General features: G+C 48.8%; 1 protein-coding gene across 1 annotated transcript in view; it reads left to right on the top strand.

The window, feature by feature from the left end:
- The first annotated feature begins 3,000 nt into the window (after positions 1–3,000).
- LOC126534489 (uncharacterized) overlaps positions 3,001–17,698 on the top strand; it is a 44,260-nt gene continuing 29,562 nt past the window's right edge. The window contains exon 1 of the mRNA XM_050181760.3: positions 3,001–3,536. Within this exon, the coding sequence (XP_050037717.3) occupies positions 3,001–3,536 (536 nt within the window). The remainder of the gene's footprint in view (positions 3,537–17,698) is intronic.

The following is a 17,698-nucleotide window of genomic DNA, read 5'->3' as shown; positions in this document are numbered from 1 at the left end:
CTACTAAAAAGTTCACAGGAACGCGTTCAACTTGCAGTTCGATGAAAATGCTGAGGCGCGAAACGCCGGTCGAGACATGTAGCAGCGTCACACGATGCTCGGCGTCCGCTTGCACTTGCGTTACGCGTTGCTCGGCGTCCTCTTGCACTTCCCTCACGCTCTCCTTAAATTCCGAACTGCGGCACATAACCTGAAAGTGACCTGCTTTTCCGCACCCAGAGCATTTCTTATGTTTAGCCTTGCAATTCGGCGAATTTGCCAAATGTCGAGTAGACCCGCAGCGGTAGCAACGACGCTGATTCGTATCCCTTGCAGACGCCGGCTGCGTCTGTTGGAGTTTCCGCGGCGAGGGCATGAACTCTTTACGGCGACCGTCACGCGACTTCGACGCCGAAGCGCCTGAATGTCGTACATACTTCACCTCCTCCGCTGCGCCGAACTCTCGAAGGCTCTTCAATGTTGCTTCGTAATGTTCTGCTATTGTAACTGCCCTGTCCAAGGTCAGCGTTGCGCCTTCGAAAAGGAAACGCTCACGAAGCCTGTCCGATGCGATACCAGAAATGAGTTGGTCGCGGACAGCTATGTCGGAGGATCCCTCGAACTCACAGTTCTTTGCTAGTTCGCGTAAATTAGCAATGTAGACATCAGTAGGCTCACCCGGATTTTGTATCCTCTGTTTGAAGCGGTGCCGTTCGACAAGCACATTCGTCGTGGTTGAGAACAGGCGGTCACAAATGCACAGCGCGTCTTGAAATGCGTCTTCCGCCGCTGTAACTTGACTTGTAGGAGTAGTATGCTGATCTGGGACTGGCACCGTGGGAGTAGTAGCAGACAGAGTAGTAGCAGCGTTCATCGACGCGTTGCGGAAGTTACGTTGCCCCTCGACGCCAAGCGTATGCAGAAGTATGGCTCTCCGCCGAGAAGCAGCAAACTCGGTGGCACCCGACGCTTCCAAGTAGGTAGAAAATAGTTCCTTCCACTGCTTCCATGGTATGGGTGGCTGACCGGGGGTTTCCAGAAATGCAGGCGGAGGCGTAAGTCCCGCGAAAGTCATCGTAAGGCCTAGCTCGTCGCCAATATGTTGTATCGTAGGTGTAGAGTAGCTGGGTCAGGTGGTCAGGCGCACCGAGCCACACTCGGGGGGCCCTCCGTCCCAAAAAGAACAACCACGACTTCAGACGTCTGCGATCACATCCCTCGCTTCTCTGTGTGTGTCCCTTGACAGCACCAGCCTTTTTATTGCCATTATGACGTCACGTATGACGTAACAACAAAACCGAAACTAGAAACGAAACCAACTGCACAACAACACAACACGCAGCACAAACAGAAGTGGCGCGAACCCGGTGTTTCTACTCTTCAACTCCAGACGCCTTCCTCCAGTGGCGCACAGTTCCCTCGCTGCGACAAATTTCGTCTATCTCACAGACCCCCCCCCACTGCGCTTGCGCGTAAAACACACTGCGCGCTTCTCCCACATGCCGATGTATGCTCAACATGGTAGTGCCATGTTAATTGATGCGGAAGTGCTCTGCCATTAGTCGCGTTCGACATTCCCGAGATTGGTGCTCTTTGAGCCGTTCGGGCTGGCAGGGTGAAGTGAACGGCGAGAAAACAGAAAAAAAAAAAACAAGAAATTACAGAATGGCGTTGCGTCGCGCGGTGCCGGCGAGCTCGTTTCAAGGTATGTAAAACAATTGCCGTTCATCGAAAACATGCTCCCTTCTTTCAGCGCTGGAGTGCTGGTACCTTTCCCAGAAGGGTGAGGGTGGAGCGCCACAAGGCCTAGTCTAGATCTGTGGGTGACCACAGCGTACACATCTTTCTCTGCGAGCTCTCCTAAACACAAGTGCGTCCCACGCAGATCGATAGGACGCTTGTTCTCACCTTATGCAGTTGGGACCTGGGCGCTGAAGAGGGCTGGAGACGGTCAGGGCTATGAGCTCAGGAGATGAGAGGACAAAGAAGCGATGATCGTCCGAGTCGAATGACAGCCAGAACTGAGAGATGGTTAAGCTGGTTGACTGCTTCTTGTTGGTCAGCTGGCTTCGTTCTAGATGATTGGTTGATTCGTTCCAATGGTTTGCCTGGTCCGCTGCAATTGGTTGGTGCGCTGCGTGGTTGCCAACGGCTGCGCTGGTTGGCTAGTCCGTAGGAAACGGCACAACCCACTACCGGGACTCGACCGAAGATCGAGCGCTGATAGAGAACAGTCTCAACAAACTTAGTTTACTTCAATGTGCAACAGTTGCCCGGTATCTTGCCTAATTTCAATAGTATACGTTATTGACGAACTTCAGGCCTTTTAAATCAATCAAGCAATCAACCAACCAACCAACCAATCTTCTTCTTCATCATCATCATCATCATATTATTATTATTATTATTATTATTATTATTATTATTGTTCTTGTTGTTTCTTCAACTATAGGTATATATCAAGATAGATATGGTGTGGCATGAAATGCATGCATACAGTCATTTAATTTGAGCCCAATTCGACGATTTTAGTGCCAACGGATTCGTCAAGTTGTGGCGATCCCGTAGACACCCGACTCTTGAAGGTGGGTGGCCTTGTTGCGATTTTATCGGCCTTTTTCGTGCAGGCCACGCCGCTGCGACGCTAACCCTAGCCGCGCGGAGAAGTGCTGCTGCAGCGCCAGCTTTTCTCGCGTGTGTCTCCAGTGATGGAATGTGAAGTGGAAAGGGAGTTTCTGACTCCCGAGGAATTTTCCAAGGATCTCGGATGGCAAGCAGTTGCTGCCAGGCGCTCCGGGGCCAAATCGGCGCCCGTCGAGCGAGTTGTGCCATTTCTACCGGCGCTAAGCCAAATAACGACGTGACCGCCAAGGGTCGCCGAGACCGCGGCAGCGCTAAACCTAAGATTATTCGGGGTGGAAGGATGCCTCCGCTGCCCATAGAAGACGCGAAGATCATCTTAAGGCCGAGCGGACGTTTGGACATCAGCTAGGTGGGGCCGACAGTTGTGGCCGAGGCCATATGGAACGCGGTCGGTTTCGATCCGGCGAAGCGGGACTCGGACACCATGTGCCCGAAATTCCAACAAAATATCATGGTCATCATCACCACCAGCAGAGAGAATGCCACCCACTATACGTCAGGGTCGAGTGCATCGGTGTTGGCGGTCAGCAGCACGAGGTGAACGCGTACGAAGCGACGCCCAACTCTACGCGCAAAGGCGTCATCCAGGGCATCGCACCGAGTGACGGCCCGGAGGAGCTCGACCGCAATATTGTCAACTCGAAGAACCCACTGGCCTTGGGAGCCAAACCAATCAAGAGCACGGGCACCGTGGTTGTGGTCTTCGACGGCTACAAGGTGCAAAACTACGTGTCGTACGGCGGCACACTTGTCAAGTGTACATTATATAGGAAGCAAGTGGAGCTGTGCTGCGCCTGTTGCCGCCTCGGGCATCGAGCGGACGTCTGCCCCTCGCCGGACGAAGCCATGTGCAGGGGATGCGGCGTCGCCAACCCAGACGAACGACGCAAGTGCGACCTCAAATACGTGAGTGAGTGAGTGAGTGAGTGAGTGAGTGAGTGAGTGAGTGAGTGAGTGAGTGAGTGAGTGAGTGAGAGAGTGAGTGAGTGAGTGAGTGAGTGAATAAACTTGGGTTTGGGTCCAGCAAAACACGATTAAACGCGCACCCGGCTAATCCCATGACGGGAGTGACAGATAACCTGCCCGCCCGATCGCGGGCGAGCTGGCCGGCCAGGATTTGGTCCTCAAAGGCGGGACTTCGCAGGAGCGCGTCCTACTCTCCCTTGATCTCTGTACACATATGCTCATACATATCCAGTTTAAAAAATGACCACGACGCCACCATCTCATTCAATTTACGCCATTCATTAAAGTCACGTCATGACACACATGTCAAGTCATTTCATTTACCTCGTGGATATGTTGAGGTATAACATGTTACGAAATGGAACTGTCACGAATGACAATCATGTCATGACATGAATGTGATAAATGAGATGGCACTAATGCATTAAATGGCATGACATGCATTTCTTTAAGTGGATATGTTCTGAATAGGCGTACCATGACACGCATGTTTGACAATAATACGAACAGGAGAAAGAGCCTTGCTCTCTTGCTTGTTCGCTTCTTGTACATCATGGCGCTTATTTGCTACGCGAGATTTACGAAAGAGCCTGTGGTTAGGTTAGCATTAAAGAAAAATATTCATGGGAAAAGTAAGCCACGGTAACGAAGAACCTCTACATATTGAAATAAACTAAATTTCTTGAGACGGTTCTCTACCAGCGCCCACTTTCTGTGTCGAGTCTCTGTAGTGGGTCGAGCCTTTGCCACAGCTAAACCAACCGGCACAGCCAGTGGGATCCAGCCGACAAACCAACCAATCGGAGTGGACCAGGCAAACGATTGCAACGAGCCAACCAATCATCTAGAACGAACCAGCCGATTGGAACGAAGCCAGCTGACCAACACGAACCGATCAAGCAGCTGGCCGTCCCTCAGTTGTGCCTGTTATTCGACTCGGACGGTCATCGCTGCTCTGTCCTCTCAACTCCTGAGCTCATAGCCCTGACCCCTCCAGCCCTCTTCAGGGCCCGCGGCCCAGTCTCATAAGGTGAGAACATGCGTCCCATCAAGCTGTGCGGGACGCGTTTGAGTTGAGGAGAGCTCGCAGAGGAAGATGCATACGCTGTGGTCGCCCACGGATCTAGACCGTAGGCCTCGTAGCCCTCCACCCTCTGGGTGGCGGGCTTCTGGGAAAGATGGCGGCAGTCCAGCGCAGACAGAACCGAGCTTGCAGTTCGATAAGCGGCAAGTGTATCACACACACTTCGATATGAATTCGCCGATTCTGCGCGACGTTCAGTCATAAATGCGTTGAAAAAAAAAAATACTTTCCTTTGTGATTAGTGAACCCCTGCGCGTGCCTTTGTCCGGCGTATATCATCCTCACAAGCGACGCCATGTTTTGCTTTATTTCTTTGTTTTCTCCCCGATGTTCGCGTCACGCTGCCAGCCACCACGGCTCGGAGAGCAGCAGTCCGAGGTTTGCTGAGCGCGACTAATGGCGGAACACTTTCGCATTCGGCGGGCACGACCATACTGAGTGACGTCGGCATAGCGGGGAAGCGCGCAGCGCGTTTTTTTCCAGCTAGCTGTGGATTCTTTCAGCGCGTTAGAATGGCTGAGTATATGTCCACCAGTTGGACGCAGCAAGTCCCATGCTGCCTCGTCCCATGAGGCAAGCAGTGCGGAATAAATTTTTAGGAAGGAAGGGAAGACGGACACATCAGCCTTTCTTCCCATTCGTATTTCCGCGCGCGGCCTCAAGAATTGTATACGGGCTGGACCAACAAAACATCCTCCCATTTCTTTCCAGCTTTCTCGCCGACCAGCTGCGAAGGAGAGGACGCGCTGTCCCTGCTGATTTAAAGCCGCTTCACTCGCTTCTCATCGACAGCACCGGACTGTTGCGGCTCAACCATGGGCGGTAAGTTCGTATAACTTACTAAAACGAGTTTTTTACGCCGCGCAGAATCTAAAGCACGTCTCTTGCACGCGCATCACGTGATCATCGCGCAAATTCGCGACAGGACGACACTTTGCCTACCTAATGGTTAGTATAGGCGCAGAAATGTTAGAAATAGTTTGGGTTATTAAATGGGCCCCGTACCATCTTATATCCAGGTCGAGCAATTTGAAATTGAAATAGGCTATTTCAGAAATACCTCACCACAAAAAGTACTTCATTGCTTTCAGAAGAAGCGGCGTTGTTGGCGATCAAAGATTGCCCATGATCCCCCATCGCGGTGCAACCCGCTCCTTCTCCAGTACCCTGCACTGCGAAAGCTACGGGCGGGGCGGGTCTTGCCCACAACGCTAAACGCCTACTGACCGTCACCGTGGCGCGCAGTTCAAATGTGATTTTTTTATGTTCACGGAGACGCCACTACTTCTGAATGTCGCCTAAAGACGCACCGTACTAGGAGGCTATCGCTCAATTTCCGCTGCAGTTCACGGTGTCTCACCCCCTTTGCAGTGCTTCAGTGTACTAGATAGCCGCGAATCGCACGTCGTAGCAAGTAGCACATATCCTCTCGCACTTATCTCTGCGGCAATCACTATTTCCGAGGGTCGGACGTAACGTCGTCTTTGCGTTCGCTCGTAACACGCTTCGATAGTGATGGCGACAGAATTCGAAGGTGTGCAAATCAGGAAGCAGACGACCTGTTTCTACCGGACGTTCGTGCTCGGGCAGGCTCGCCACCTCGCCAACAGCGACTCGCGTGAAGTTTCTCAATATATATATATATATATATATATATATATATATATATATATATATATATATATATATATATATATATATATATATGTTAGTGCGGATACATACGTTAGTACGAAAGCACTTACGATGCTTTCGTGCGAACGTTTGGACAGGGTTAGCGCGAAATCTTCATACATACCGCCCTGCTTTTGTGTTATATACTTTTACCGGATCCAAAGAACTTGTTCTTTGTTATAAGCACATTGCACATGTTAAGGAACATTCATGTTGAGGAGTATAAAATTAACAGAACAAAATATAAAAGTGGCGTCGTATACGCTTCACATACTGAATGATGCCTAAAGAGTACGGTAGGTGTTATTACTATTGGATCTGGAGGACAATCCCACCGCTGTCCACGAGTTACTGGATCTTGCCGTTGAGTGCGGGAGTCGGCCGACGTCGAGGAGGATTTTGAGAGGAAAACTGAAGGTTTATTTACATTAGTTAGAGTAAGAACACAAATAAATTAACAGTAATAAAGTCACTGATGGCCGGCAGCAAATGGACACTGCGGCCCGTGGCAAGAAGCCCGAAGGAGATGAATGAATGAGGGAATGTTTTTCTCTGCTCAATGTCTCTGGCTTTTAACCCCTTCGGTGTATCGGGGTCAAGTCATTTTCGGCCAATCGTCGAGCCAGCTCAGGTGTCGTCATTTTTGCCTAATGGTAGGCGCCCGTGCAAGAGCAGTCACATTCGGCTCAGGGGGTCGCTCCAAGGGCTCCACTGTTCGAGGGATGACTTGCCACCAGTATTGCCTCCAGGTCTATAACTGCCGTCACCATCGGCAGATGATGTGGCTCCGAGGGCTTCACGGTGACTAACAGCCGGCGTTGCCTTGGTGTTGCATCCTTGTCTGAAAGCGCTCAGCTGGAGGAGACGGGTTGTTTTCGAACGAGCTTTCAGAGCTACAAAGCAGCTTTGCTTGGGACCACGATCAACTACCTGGAACCGTTCCAGGCTCCCGTTGCACTTTCGGGAAGAGTCAAGCAGTGGGACAATAGCTCCATGTGGGGCGCAAGAGGTGGTGGTCGTCAACTTGTCTGACAGGTCCGGGAACGAATTAGACGCGCTATTGCGCCCCTTAATTGGGTGCGACGGCGATTCGATCTGGTCTGGTGAACTTGAAGGCGAAAGTCCGCTGCACATTTTGCTAATACGTGAAATTACACAACCGAGGCTAGACTTTTTGCAAGACACAGCGAGCCGCATTGAGAAGTACATATGTGCCACTTACCCACCGTGGTTGGTCAGTGGCTATGGTGTTAGGCTGCTGAGCACGAGGTCGCGGGATCAAATCCCGGCCACGGCGACCGCATTTCGATGGGGGCGAAATGCGAAAACACCCGTGTACTTAAATTTAGGTGCACGTTGAAGAACCCCAGGTGGTCGAAATTTCCGGAGTCCTCCACTACGGCGTGCCTCATAATCAGAAAGTGGTTTTGGCACGTAAAACCCAATAATTTAATTTAATATGTTCCACTAATGCGCGCAGCGTATCACGCGCTTCTTCCGCGGTGGCGTACTTGCGCGGCCGTCCTCCTCCTCGCGAGGGGCAAGAGCGTGCACGTTCCTCCGTCGCTCGCCGCCGCCGCCGCCGCCGCTCCGACTGTGACGTCAATGCGCAGAGCGCGCGCGCGCTTTTCTGCGCATCGACACCTGGCGGCGACGACAGCACTTACTAAAGCATAAAATTCGGCCGACACAGAAGACTACTTACATGTGGGAGTGCGAAGGCATTATACCGTTTGTAGACCACGGAACGCCATCAATGCGTTCATTTTACACACTGATGACGTGCCGACACCACATATACGCACGAACTAGTCGGCGAGATGGCTGCGACGTGATGGCGTGCAATCAGGCACGCACTATAGGCACACCTTTAGTCAGCCAGAACCGCAGAGTAGCCGTGGCTTCCACGGCGGCCGCATTTCGATGAGGGCGAAATGCGAAAACACCCGTGTACTTAGATTTAGGTGCTCGTTAAGGAACCCCAGGTGGTCGAAATTTCCGGTGTCCTCCACTACGGCGTGCCTCATAATCAGAAAGTGGTTTTGGCACTTTTTTTTTAAATTTAATTTAGTAGCCGTGGCTTCTGGGAAGCGCGCTCTATTCGCACCCCGGAGACCCTGGCTCCATTCCCACCCAGTACGAACTGTACCAATATTTCTTTTCAAAAGCCACTCATTTTCATTGTCTGCTGCGGCACCCGCCTGAGCAATTTGACGTTAATCCGAGCATTTTTTTCTGTTTGATTTTTACTCTTCGCGGCGTCGGCCGTTTTTCGTCACGGCGCAGTTTCGCCAAGGTCAACGTCAGCATAGACGCCTGAGGCTTTCGCCTTTATAAATGTAGCTGTGCAAACCGCATACAAGAAAGCACTTCTTCAACTGTACGACGTTTCGGGCTAGTCTTTCGTCGCAGGGGCAAGTATTAAAAGTCTGCAGCCTTTCAAAGCATTCTTAAAATGGTACTACTGCACGTGTACAAACACATTTCGACGGTAATTCGATACGGCCGTAGATGTCGAAGATTCGCAAACTGCAAACTCATGCAACCTGCGAAGTATAGGCAAGCATAATCTACAACAGTAATCGCATTTAAGCCAGTTTTCCTATCAATCAGATGTGAAATGGAATAAGTACGCATGTGCAATCTTGGAGCATGGCAAAAATTAAATGAGGCGGAGAGGGCATTAAAATAAGCGCATTCGGCAAGGGAGACAGACATGGGTGAACAAATCTACTGAACGGGGAACAAGTACAGAGGCAGGTTCATAGCGTCGAGGCAAACGAAAAAATAAATAAAGGTAGAAGTGAGAAAAAATGCCCTGAATGTAAAACCTAACGGTGTGCAATTTTCACGGGAACGCGAACGTCAAATTATTTCATAACAGCTTCTCACAAATGTAACTAGCTTCCACGTCATGCCAGAAAAAACACTAAGATACGCAAGAAAATCAGGTGAAGTACTGAGCAGGTTTGTAAGTGCACCTGTGTTTTCGCTTACGCCCGTCACTATACAGTGCTGAGTGTATAGATGCGGAAATATTCACGAAGGTACCTCTCGTGATGTGAGCGAAAACCGGATTCGAGTATGGTTGCTCTGATTTTTATCAAATGACTGACCTGGCATCTTGTCACCTTTTGTTATGGGTAGCTGGTAAAGTGTTGTGACATGAGACGTGGTTATTGAATCGCGTTCTAAGCAATGCGTCTGTATGTGCAATACATTGCATGCTACGCAGTGCTCTCTTGAAGAATTTATTCGCGCAATATTTTAGAATTTCCATAGACTATCGCTCACTTATTGAAAAAATGGGTGAAAATGTGATTTTTGTGAAGTATACTTACTGTGGTTGCTTTCGATTTTCAGAACAATCGATGATGGAGTCCACCGCCTCCAGCGCAATGGGCGGTAAGTCATTACCTTTATGCTGTTGCGCACAAAGTCCAGAAAGTTGTCCTAGCCAGCCGAGACAAACGATATCATTCCGTAATAGGGATACTCAAATATTTGAGAAAAGAACGAATAATTTCCTTTGGAAATTTGACATTGCATATGCGAATACAATGGGCGTAGGCTGTTCCATTAGTTGGCACTGGCTGCAGAATGCGTTGCAAACCGGGCTGGCAATCGCATTACTCTCTATGCGTGGGATGTAGCGCCCTTCCACGGCTGCCAACGTTCTGTACACGGACAATGAAGCACCTAATGTGATAATTACGCGTTAAAGAGGAACTTTTTCATCCACTCGACAGTACGTAGCCGAACCTAGACAGGAATTATATACAGGTGTCTACGAATACAAAACTCCGTGGTCGAAGAAAAATTCGAACTTCTCGCGGATCTAACCGAGGACAAACGCCTTTCTGTGCGGCGACTCACCCAACCGAGCTAACTAGGATGCTAGGCGATCACAGAGTTAGCCAGGAAAGGCCGAGTCCTGTGCTCGATCCCCGACAAAGACGAATTTCTCATTTTTTCTTTTTTTTTTTTTTTTGACTGCAAGCCGTTGCTTTTTTTTTTTTTGTGAAACCATTCCGCTTTCGTGAAAAAATTGGAGGACGCTGAAGCTTCGCCTTTAAGCGTGGAAAGCGATAGCATTCAAAGATCCGGGAGTGCTTCTCGCGCTTCCCAGCAACTGCAGCTTATGTAACCGTAATATTCACCGGGAAACGCTAGCGGCGAACGCTATGCACAAACGCGAGCTTCGTGGTTCTTTTTTTTTTGGGGGGGGGGGGGGGGATGCAAGGAACCGAGGGGGCCCCGCCGCTCCTACTAAAACAGGCCTCGAACGGCAGCTGGGAAACTCCATCGCGTTAAAAGGGCTTCGTGTTTAGTTTCCGCGTAACTGAATTGTTTTCTCGTGTATTCAAAATACAGTCCGACGCCATCATGTCTGTAGGCTGTGTGTAAATCGTATTTTACCATTTTTCTGCTTATTTTACCTTCATGAGTTCAATTAGTTCGGCAATTTTCTTGCGCCACATGGAGCGCCTGTGGTTGGGGGCGCGTGGTTCGATATCTTTTTTGCCGAAGCGTCGTCCGACGTTAGACGCCGGGCGCGGGACGTCGACGCTGGATTTTCGGCAGCGCGCTCCTTAATGCTATCTCGTTAAAATGTTGGTGTTTCTTTGCAGATTTGGCTGCTGTCGGGAGGATGAGAAATTTTTCCGTTTTCTTGATTCTTACTCCACGTACTCTGTAGGCTTCAGCAGAAGTGATTTGCAAGATTTAAATATTTAGCGTACATGCTTTAAAGGGTAAAACATCTTAGTGACAAACGCTCGTTGTTTTCTGACCGTTTCTATTTCCCTGACTGCCGCCATACTACGATCACTAGTGAACTGTCACTTCGCCATGTAACCGCAACCCATATGTGCATAATGTGCGTTTTCATGCCTTTCGTTTTTCTTTGTTAGAATCCAGCCAAGTTGGTAAGTACGCCATCGGAAACGGCATCACTTGCGAATCCCTGCGTAGAGAGCTGTCCGATCTGAGAATGGCAACGCCTCGTCAGCATTCGAGCGCATGTACCAGAGCAGCTTCAATTTGTAACAAGGGCATAGCGAACTATAGTCTGAGAACATTACGGTGGCTTACACGTATTCTTCTGTATATCACAACTAGAGCAAACGTTTTCACGCTCACTACTCGTGCTCAAGTTTAGGTACGTGGCCACTTTCTTTTTGTCTACATTCTTCAATATAACATTTTCTTTAGTTGCTTGCCTATACTACGTCTCGCAAGTCTTTTGAAACGAAGAGACTGTGTGTGTGTGTGTGTGTGGGGGGGGGGGGGGGGGGGTTGGCTAGTTGGTAAGACATTTTTTTTGTGAACTTAAACAGCGCTAAGGACGAGACACCGAGGTAAATAAAGACAGGACGAACGCAGGCTAACAACTGGTTTATTGAAATCACACGACGCTGCCTCTTCGAACTATGCGCACGCCCAAGCCAGATCATAACCGCGTGACCATGGGACACTCCCTTTGGAGCGCCGCCAAATGTACGAGGTGTACACAGGCGACATCCTTGCGCAGCGGAATAGAGTTCTAGGTGTAACTGTCTGATTAATGTCGGGTTTAGACATCTTAAAAGTTTTTGTGCGCTAACAAACAGGGACGAAGAAGAGCAGCAACACAAGGACGAGCGCTTTCTAACAAATGGTTTTATTTTTGAAGAACAACCGGCTTAAATACCCACAGATCTGCGCGACCTAGTCAAACATAGCACGCCTGTGGCACATATAATACCCACGGATCTGCGCGATCTAGTCAACAGAGCAGGTCTATAGCGCATATAACAACACATATGATAAAAAGACGTGGATCAAGGTTACCCGGCCAACACAAAAAGAGTAAGGCGCATAAAACCACTTACAATAAAATGCATTAAAGATGTGATGACAGAAGCGAATTTTCTTTATCCAACGATGAAACAGAAGGATGGCTGATTGATTTTTCCTTTTGTTTTCAATCCAGTGTGCTTCCACAATTTCTCTCGCGGTTTGATTCCTATGCCCATGCAATATGTCGCTGCTACTAAGACAAGGTGAGCAATCATGTTCTTGGCAAGGCATTGTCAAGTGCGTACTAGGGCGTCCTTTCAGATTAGACAAGTGTTCCCTTAACCTCGTGTTAATGCATCTCGCAGTCTGCCCTACGTACACATGACCACACTTCATAGGAATGTGATAAACGTTTTTCGCGCAATCAACAAATTCGTTATTGCGCGAATTCATTATTCATTATTACATTAATACAATTCATTATTCATTATTTACATCATCCTGACTTTCGATCTTATTTTTAAACTTAGAACACACACTACCTGTTTTGTTTTTTGCCGAAAATACCACTTTTACTTCGTAACTATCAGCCACCTTTTTAAGTCTGTGTGAAAGTCCGTGCACATACGGAATCACTGAAACCTTGAAAGCTATATCCTTGTGCCTTTGATTCTTTGTGCATTGTTCTTTATCCTGTTTAAGTTTTTTCATTAGTCTAGCGCATGATGCCAGCATCACAGCGAGCGGGTACCCAGCCTTTCTGAACCTATAAACTTGCTCAAAAAAAATGCAATATTTACAGTTTGGTGACATGACTTAACAAAGCTGACCGGGAACACGAAATGACTATCCCATTTTTCAAAGCCTGGAATGCTTTGAGGCATAGTTCATTAGAGGTTTTCCAGCTCGGGGCGAAAGTGACCAACACAAATGTTCCGGTAGGAATTCTAACTTGAGATCAAGAAACTGTAGTTTATTATCTACCGGTACTTCCGAAGCAAATGTTAAGCCCATGCCAAGGAATAGGGTTGCAGGAGCCTTCAATTCTATGGACAAAGGCTTTGCAGACGGCATTAACAAGAACTTCGTGAAGTCATTGCTTTAGGCTTTTTTCCCTTCGCCTCATCACCAAAACACGTGACCTCTGGGACTTGGCCTGGTTTGGTTAAGCTAGGTTAGGTTAGGTTGTGTGTCTGGTTTCCTGTTGCTTTTAGTCGATGCGTTCTTGTTCGGCTGCAGAGCAGGGACACTAAAACATCAGGCGCGTGTTGGGCCGATGCGTTCGGCTTTAATCGTGGTAAGCAATGCTGTCTCGTACTTGCTCCATGTCTAAGGGAGGCCGCGGGGCGGCGTCAGAGTAGGTTGGCTTGCCTAGCCTATCTGCCTGTAGCAAACACCTCGTTTCTTAACAGGAGATTAAGGAGAAAAAAAGGCACGAGAGCTACGAACAGACGTTGAAACACAAGGGCCATTACAGTTGTACTGAGTGCCGCAACGGTGTGACTTCGGCTCGTATTCACAAGCCAATCTTGTATTGAAGACAAATAGAAGAGCTCAGCCACCAAAGTAAAAAATTAGGTTACACGCCCTGTAGTTGAGCAACAGGAATGAGCTGCAGACAGTGTGGTAACAAAATTACTGCGATGGCGCTGCCATCGCTCGCACCGTTTACGGTAAGAGGTGGGTAAGAGTACATGGGTAAGAGTACAAGTTGGGTAAGAGTACAGTTCGGTAAGAGTAAGAGTTGGGTAAGAGTAAACAATCGATAGATGTGCGTGATCCCGCGGTGCTTAACGGGCGCATACTAAACACTCGTCGTTTCACGTCACCCCGTGCTTAGAAGTATTCAAGCTATTGGACTAAGAAGGCTTAGGAGTGAGGATTCGACGGTGAATATCTCGACGAAGTTCAGTTTGCAGATGACGCTGTCACGTTCGGCAACAATGAAAATGCAACAACCGGTGAGAAGACCTAAAGGGAGAAAGTGTAAGAGTAGGATAAACATTAATGTACGGAAAACAAAAGTAATGCTCATGAGCTGGACAAAAGAACAAGAATTCATGCTCGCCAGCCCCTACAGTCTAACAAGGAATATGTTTATCCACGTCAGTTACTCACAGGGGACCCTGATCATCAGCAGGAGATTTACAGAATAGAAATGGGTTCGGCTTAACACAGCCGTTGAAAGAAAAGTGTACAATCAATGCATTCTATCGGAGCTAACATAGAGCGGAAACTATAAACGTCAGCAAGAGAGCTCGAGAAAAATTTAAGGACCGCGCATGGAGCGATCGAGCGAAAAATGTTAGGCGCAACGTTAAGAGAGAGGAATACAGCGGTGTGGGTCAAAGAGCAAATAGGTATAGCCGATATCCTATGCTTCACATTAAGAAAAAAAAATCGAGCTGGGTAGGCCATGCAATGCGTAGGGCAGATACCAGTGGACAATTAAAGTTACAGAATGGGTGCCTAGGAAGTGCACTCGGGGACAGCATAAATTTAGACAGGGCGATGATATTGGGGAACATGCAGGCGGAAGTTAATTGTAATCGGCTAACGCAAAGAAAGGGGTAAGTACAGATACTGTGAGATGCCTTCGTCTTGTAGCTGAGATAAGAAATTGACCGAAGAAAACAACGACGACGACGACGATGATGATGATGATGATGCTGCTGATGATGATGATCATGTCACGTCAATATCCACAGGCAATCAGCGTCGGAACAGCCTTACAGTCGTACATCGCATATGCGTATATGCCATGGTGTTCTGTGAGACCGTGAATAACTTTATAATATTGCTTGTCACAGCTTGTCACAGAAGGCCGGGCCTGGTCCTCGAAATGAATTTCACAAAGAGGCACTTGCATGCAGTGGCGCAGCTAGAGGGCGGCACACTGTGCACGTGAACCCCTGTCACAGAAGTACAGGGGGGCCACGTGACATATCTCGAAACCTGGTGCCACCCTCAAATTTCTGTGTGCCAAGTGGATGTGCTTTGCAAGCTCACCGGCTAAAATTAGTAAATTGCAAAATACATACGTGAGGTAAAGTTATTATATATATATATATAGTAAACATTTGTTAGTGATCTGAAAACGAATTTTGATTCCTTATGCAAGTAATTCCCGCCTCAATCTTCGATAGATTGAGCTGAAGTAAGCGAATTAGGCTGATCTAAGTAAAGAAAGGGCACATCTGGTATAGCAGAACCATGAATCTTTCTTAAAACGTCCTTTTCCGGGTCCATGGGACAGAGAGGCACAACCTACTTGACGACGCCCTTGAAGATGTCCTTGAATTCTTTCAAATGCTGCCCGCTGTAATCGTGGGCTCCTAGCGCGATGACGGTAATCCTCTTTGGGTCCGGCGCTGTCCAACTCGTAAATAACTGCCGGTAGAGGAGGAGGAGAGAGAGAGAGAGGGTGCACATGAGCTACCATATTCCTACAGGTCGCACAAGCAGCGTCCTTTGATAGCTTTATAGAAATGTAGTAAAGGACTCTTGAACAAGGGACACAAGGTACCCGATGTCCGCGGAAGGAAAATCGGCACGCCTCCTTCGCGCCACCAAGCCATCGGCCCTGTATAGAAAAGTAACATCCACGGAACCGTGTTGAATGCTTGGTGCAGCAAACCGCGTCGCTGATCGATTCACACTGCGATTTCTGTAGGCGTCGGAAAACGCCCCAGGTTGCAACCTGCCGGCCATCTCCAGCCAATCACTGTCCCCACGTGAAACCGTTCTTCCGTGTTTGAATCCTCGTTCAACCAGTTTTAATGCCGATATAACAGGGAACGTGACCCATCGAAAGCTTGCCGCGCCTCCGAAGGCATGCACGAAACAATGGTGATGCGGACTTGACGCGTCACCAGCATTAAGACAGAAGGAAAGAAGATGACGAAGGTTAAATAAAACTCCTTAAACTTCGTAAAGTAGCGCCACGCTTTGAAGAATGCCGCCTCCTTTTCACGCGCTCTGGCCTAGGCCGACTCCGCGTTGCTATTGGCCTAATAGCATCACGTGGGCCCTCGCGCCTTGCTTCAGCGCCATTTTTGCTCGAGAAGCGTCTACGGAGTGGCGAGGAGCGCATGTTGGTGCCGTTGCTACGGTCGAGTAGTGTAGGTGGCGCCACGGTCGAGGAGGGAGCGTGAAAGAGAGGACAAACTAGGAGGAGTGAGGGCGGAGGAGGAGAGTGTCGCTACTTTACGAAGTTTGAGGGGTTTTAAGGTTGAACGCCGGACAGCTCCTGCGGGGCGGTGCCGACGGTGACGGCACCATCGAGACCATGTGCAGTGCGGCAACTTTGACGCCACAGTCGCTTTCTTTTTTTTTTTTTTTGCGAGGCAGTTTCGCTCTCAGAAAGAGGTAATAATATGAATGAAGTGTCAAGGCGTTGTCGAGTGGATTTATGTGTGGGTTCAAATAAATTCTACATCCCGTTTGCCTCAGAGAGTCGGCGCAAACAAGGAAATGCTGACACGCACACACATACTCCCACACACATCCACGCACACGCACAGGTATACGCAATGCGCACGCAGACACGCACACACGTGTTCACACGCACGTATGTTCACACGCACGCACGTTCGAACAGTAAGCACACCTACACATTCACACGTATGCACGCATGCCAGAGCAGGTGTAGCCCCTGGCGCATGCCTGCAACCAAGCACTGACATGCAAATACACCAGTATGTTGCACTCACACTGACACACACACGCACGCACACATAAGCATGCGCACGCACGCTCAAGACGCACGCACTCTCGCCGTAGCACAGCCTAGACAAGGACATCGACAGCGTCGCCTTGCGTTCGCCAGCGGGACTTCGCGTTTTAACGCGACAGCGTTAAAACGCGTAGCCGTAGAAAGTTATAGTCGTAGTTATAGCCGTAGAAAGTTATACTGCGGTGTATATCGGTAATTATGCCCATGTAACTTACAGAAGTCGCAGTTTCATGAGTAGCGAAGTACGTTTCCGCTATATTTCTTCTGCGCTCTGCGCACACGCAGAGCCATCTTGCGGCAAACACAGAACCCGTACAAAAATGAGTGTTGATTAACCATTCATATATTGTTGGGGAATTGTTGAAACAACGGACTTCAACAAATTTTCAAGAGCAATTGAGTTCACTCAATCCTTGCACAACAATATTACCGTTGAGTGTTCTCAATAAACAATTTATTGGGTAATTTGTGTTGATTTTTATAGTTGTTATTTTGTTGTGTAGCAGTTGAGTCCAGTATACAATAATTAGAAATCGCATATGAAGACATTCCAAACATGTTTTGCGATGCGTTCCAACCTAATTCCTGTCACTTTGCGGCAGGTAGGTTCTTCTTTCGCCTCGCTTTCATTAATAGAAAATTATGTGTGACCGATGGGGTGGAATCAAACGTCGGCCGTCGAGCCCGGTACTCTAACCAATAAGCCACGAGCGCGCGCATAATCCTCTCATTCGAAAGCTAGTAAGCTCTGAAATGCTTGGCGTGTGCGCCGCGTGCCACTTCCTGGTGCTGTCGCTACAGCTGGCGCTTTGAAGCGCCTATCTCCGGGACCGCCC

The sequence above is a fragment of the Dermacentor andersoni genome, chromosome 7 (genome assembly GCF_023375885.2).
Source record: "Dermacentor andersoni chromosome 7, qqDerAnde1_hic_scaffold, whole genome shotgun sequence".
Taxonomy (NCBI): Eukaryota; Metazoa; Arthropoda; class Arachnida; order Ixodida; family Ixodidae; genus Dermacentor; species Dermacentor andersoni.
Note: the sequence above shows the minus strand (reverse complement) of the source record. Positions and strands in the feature narration are given on the sequence as shown.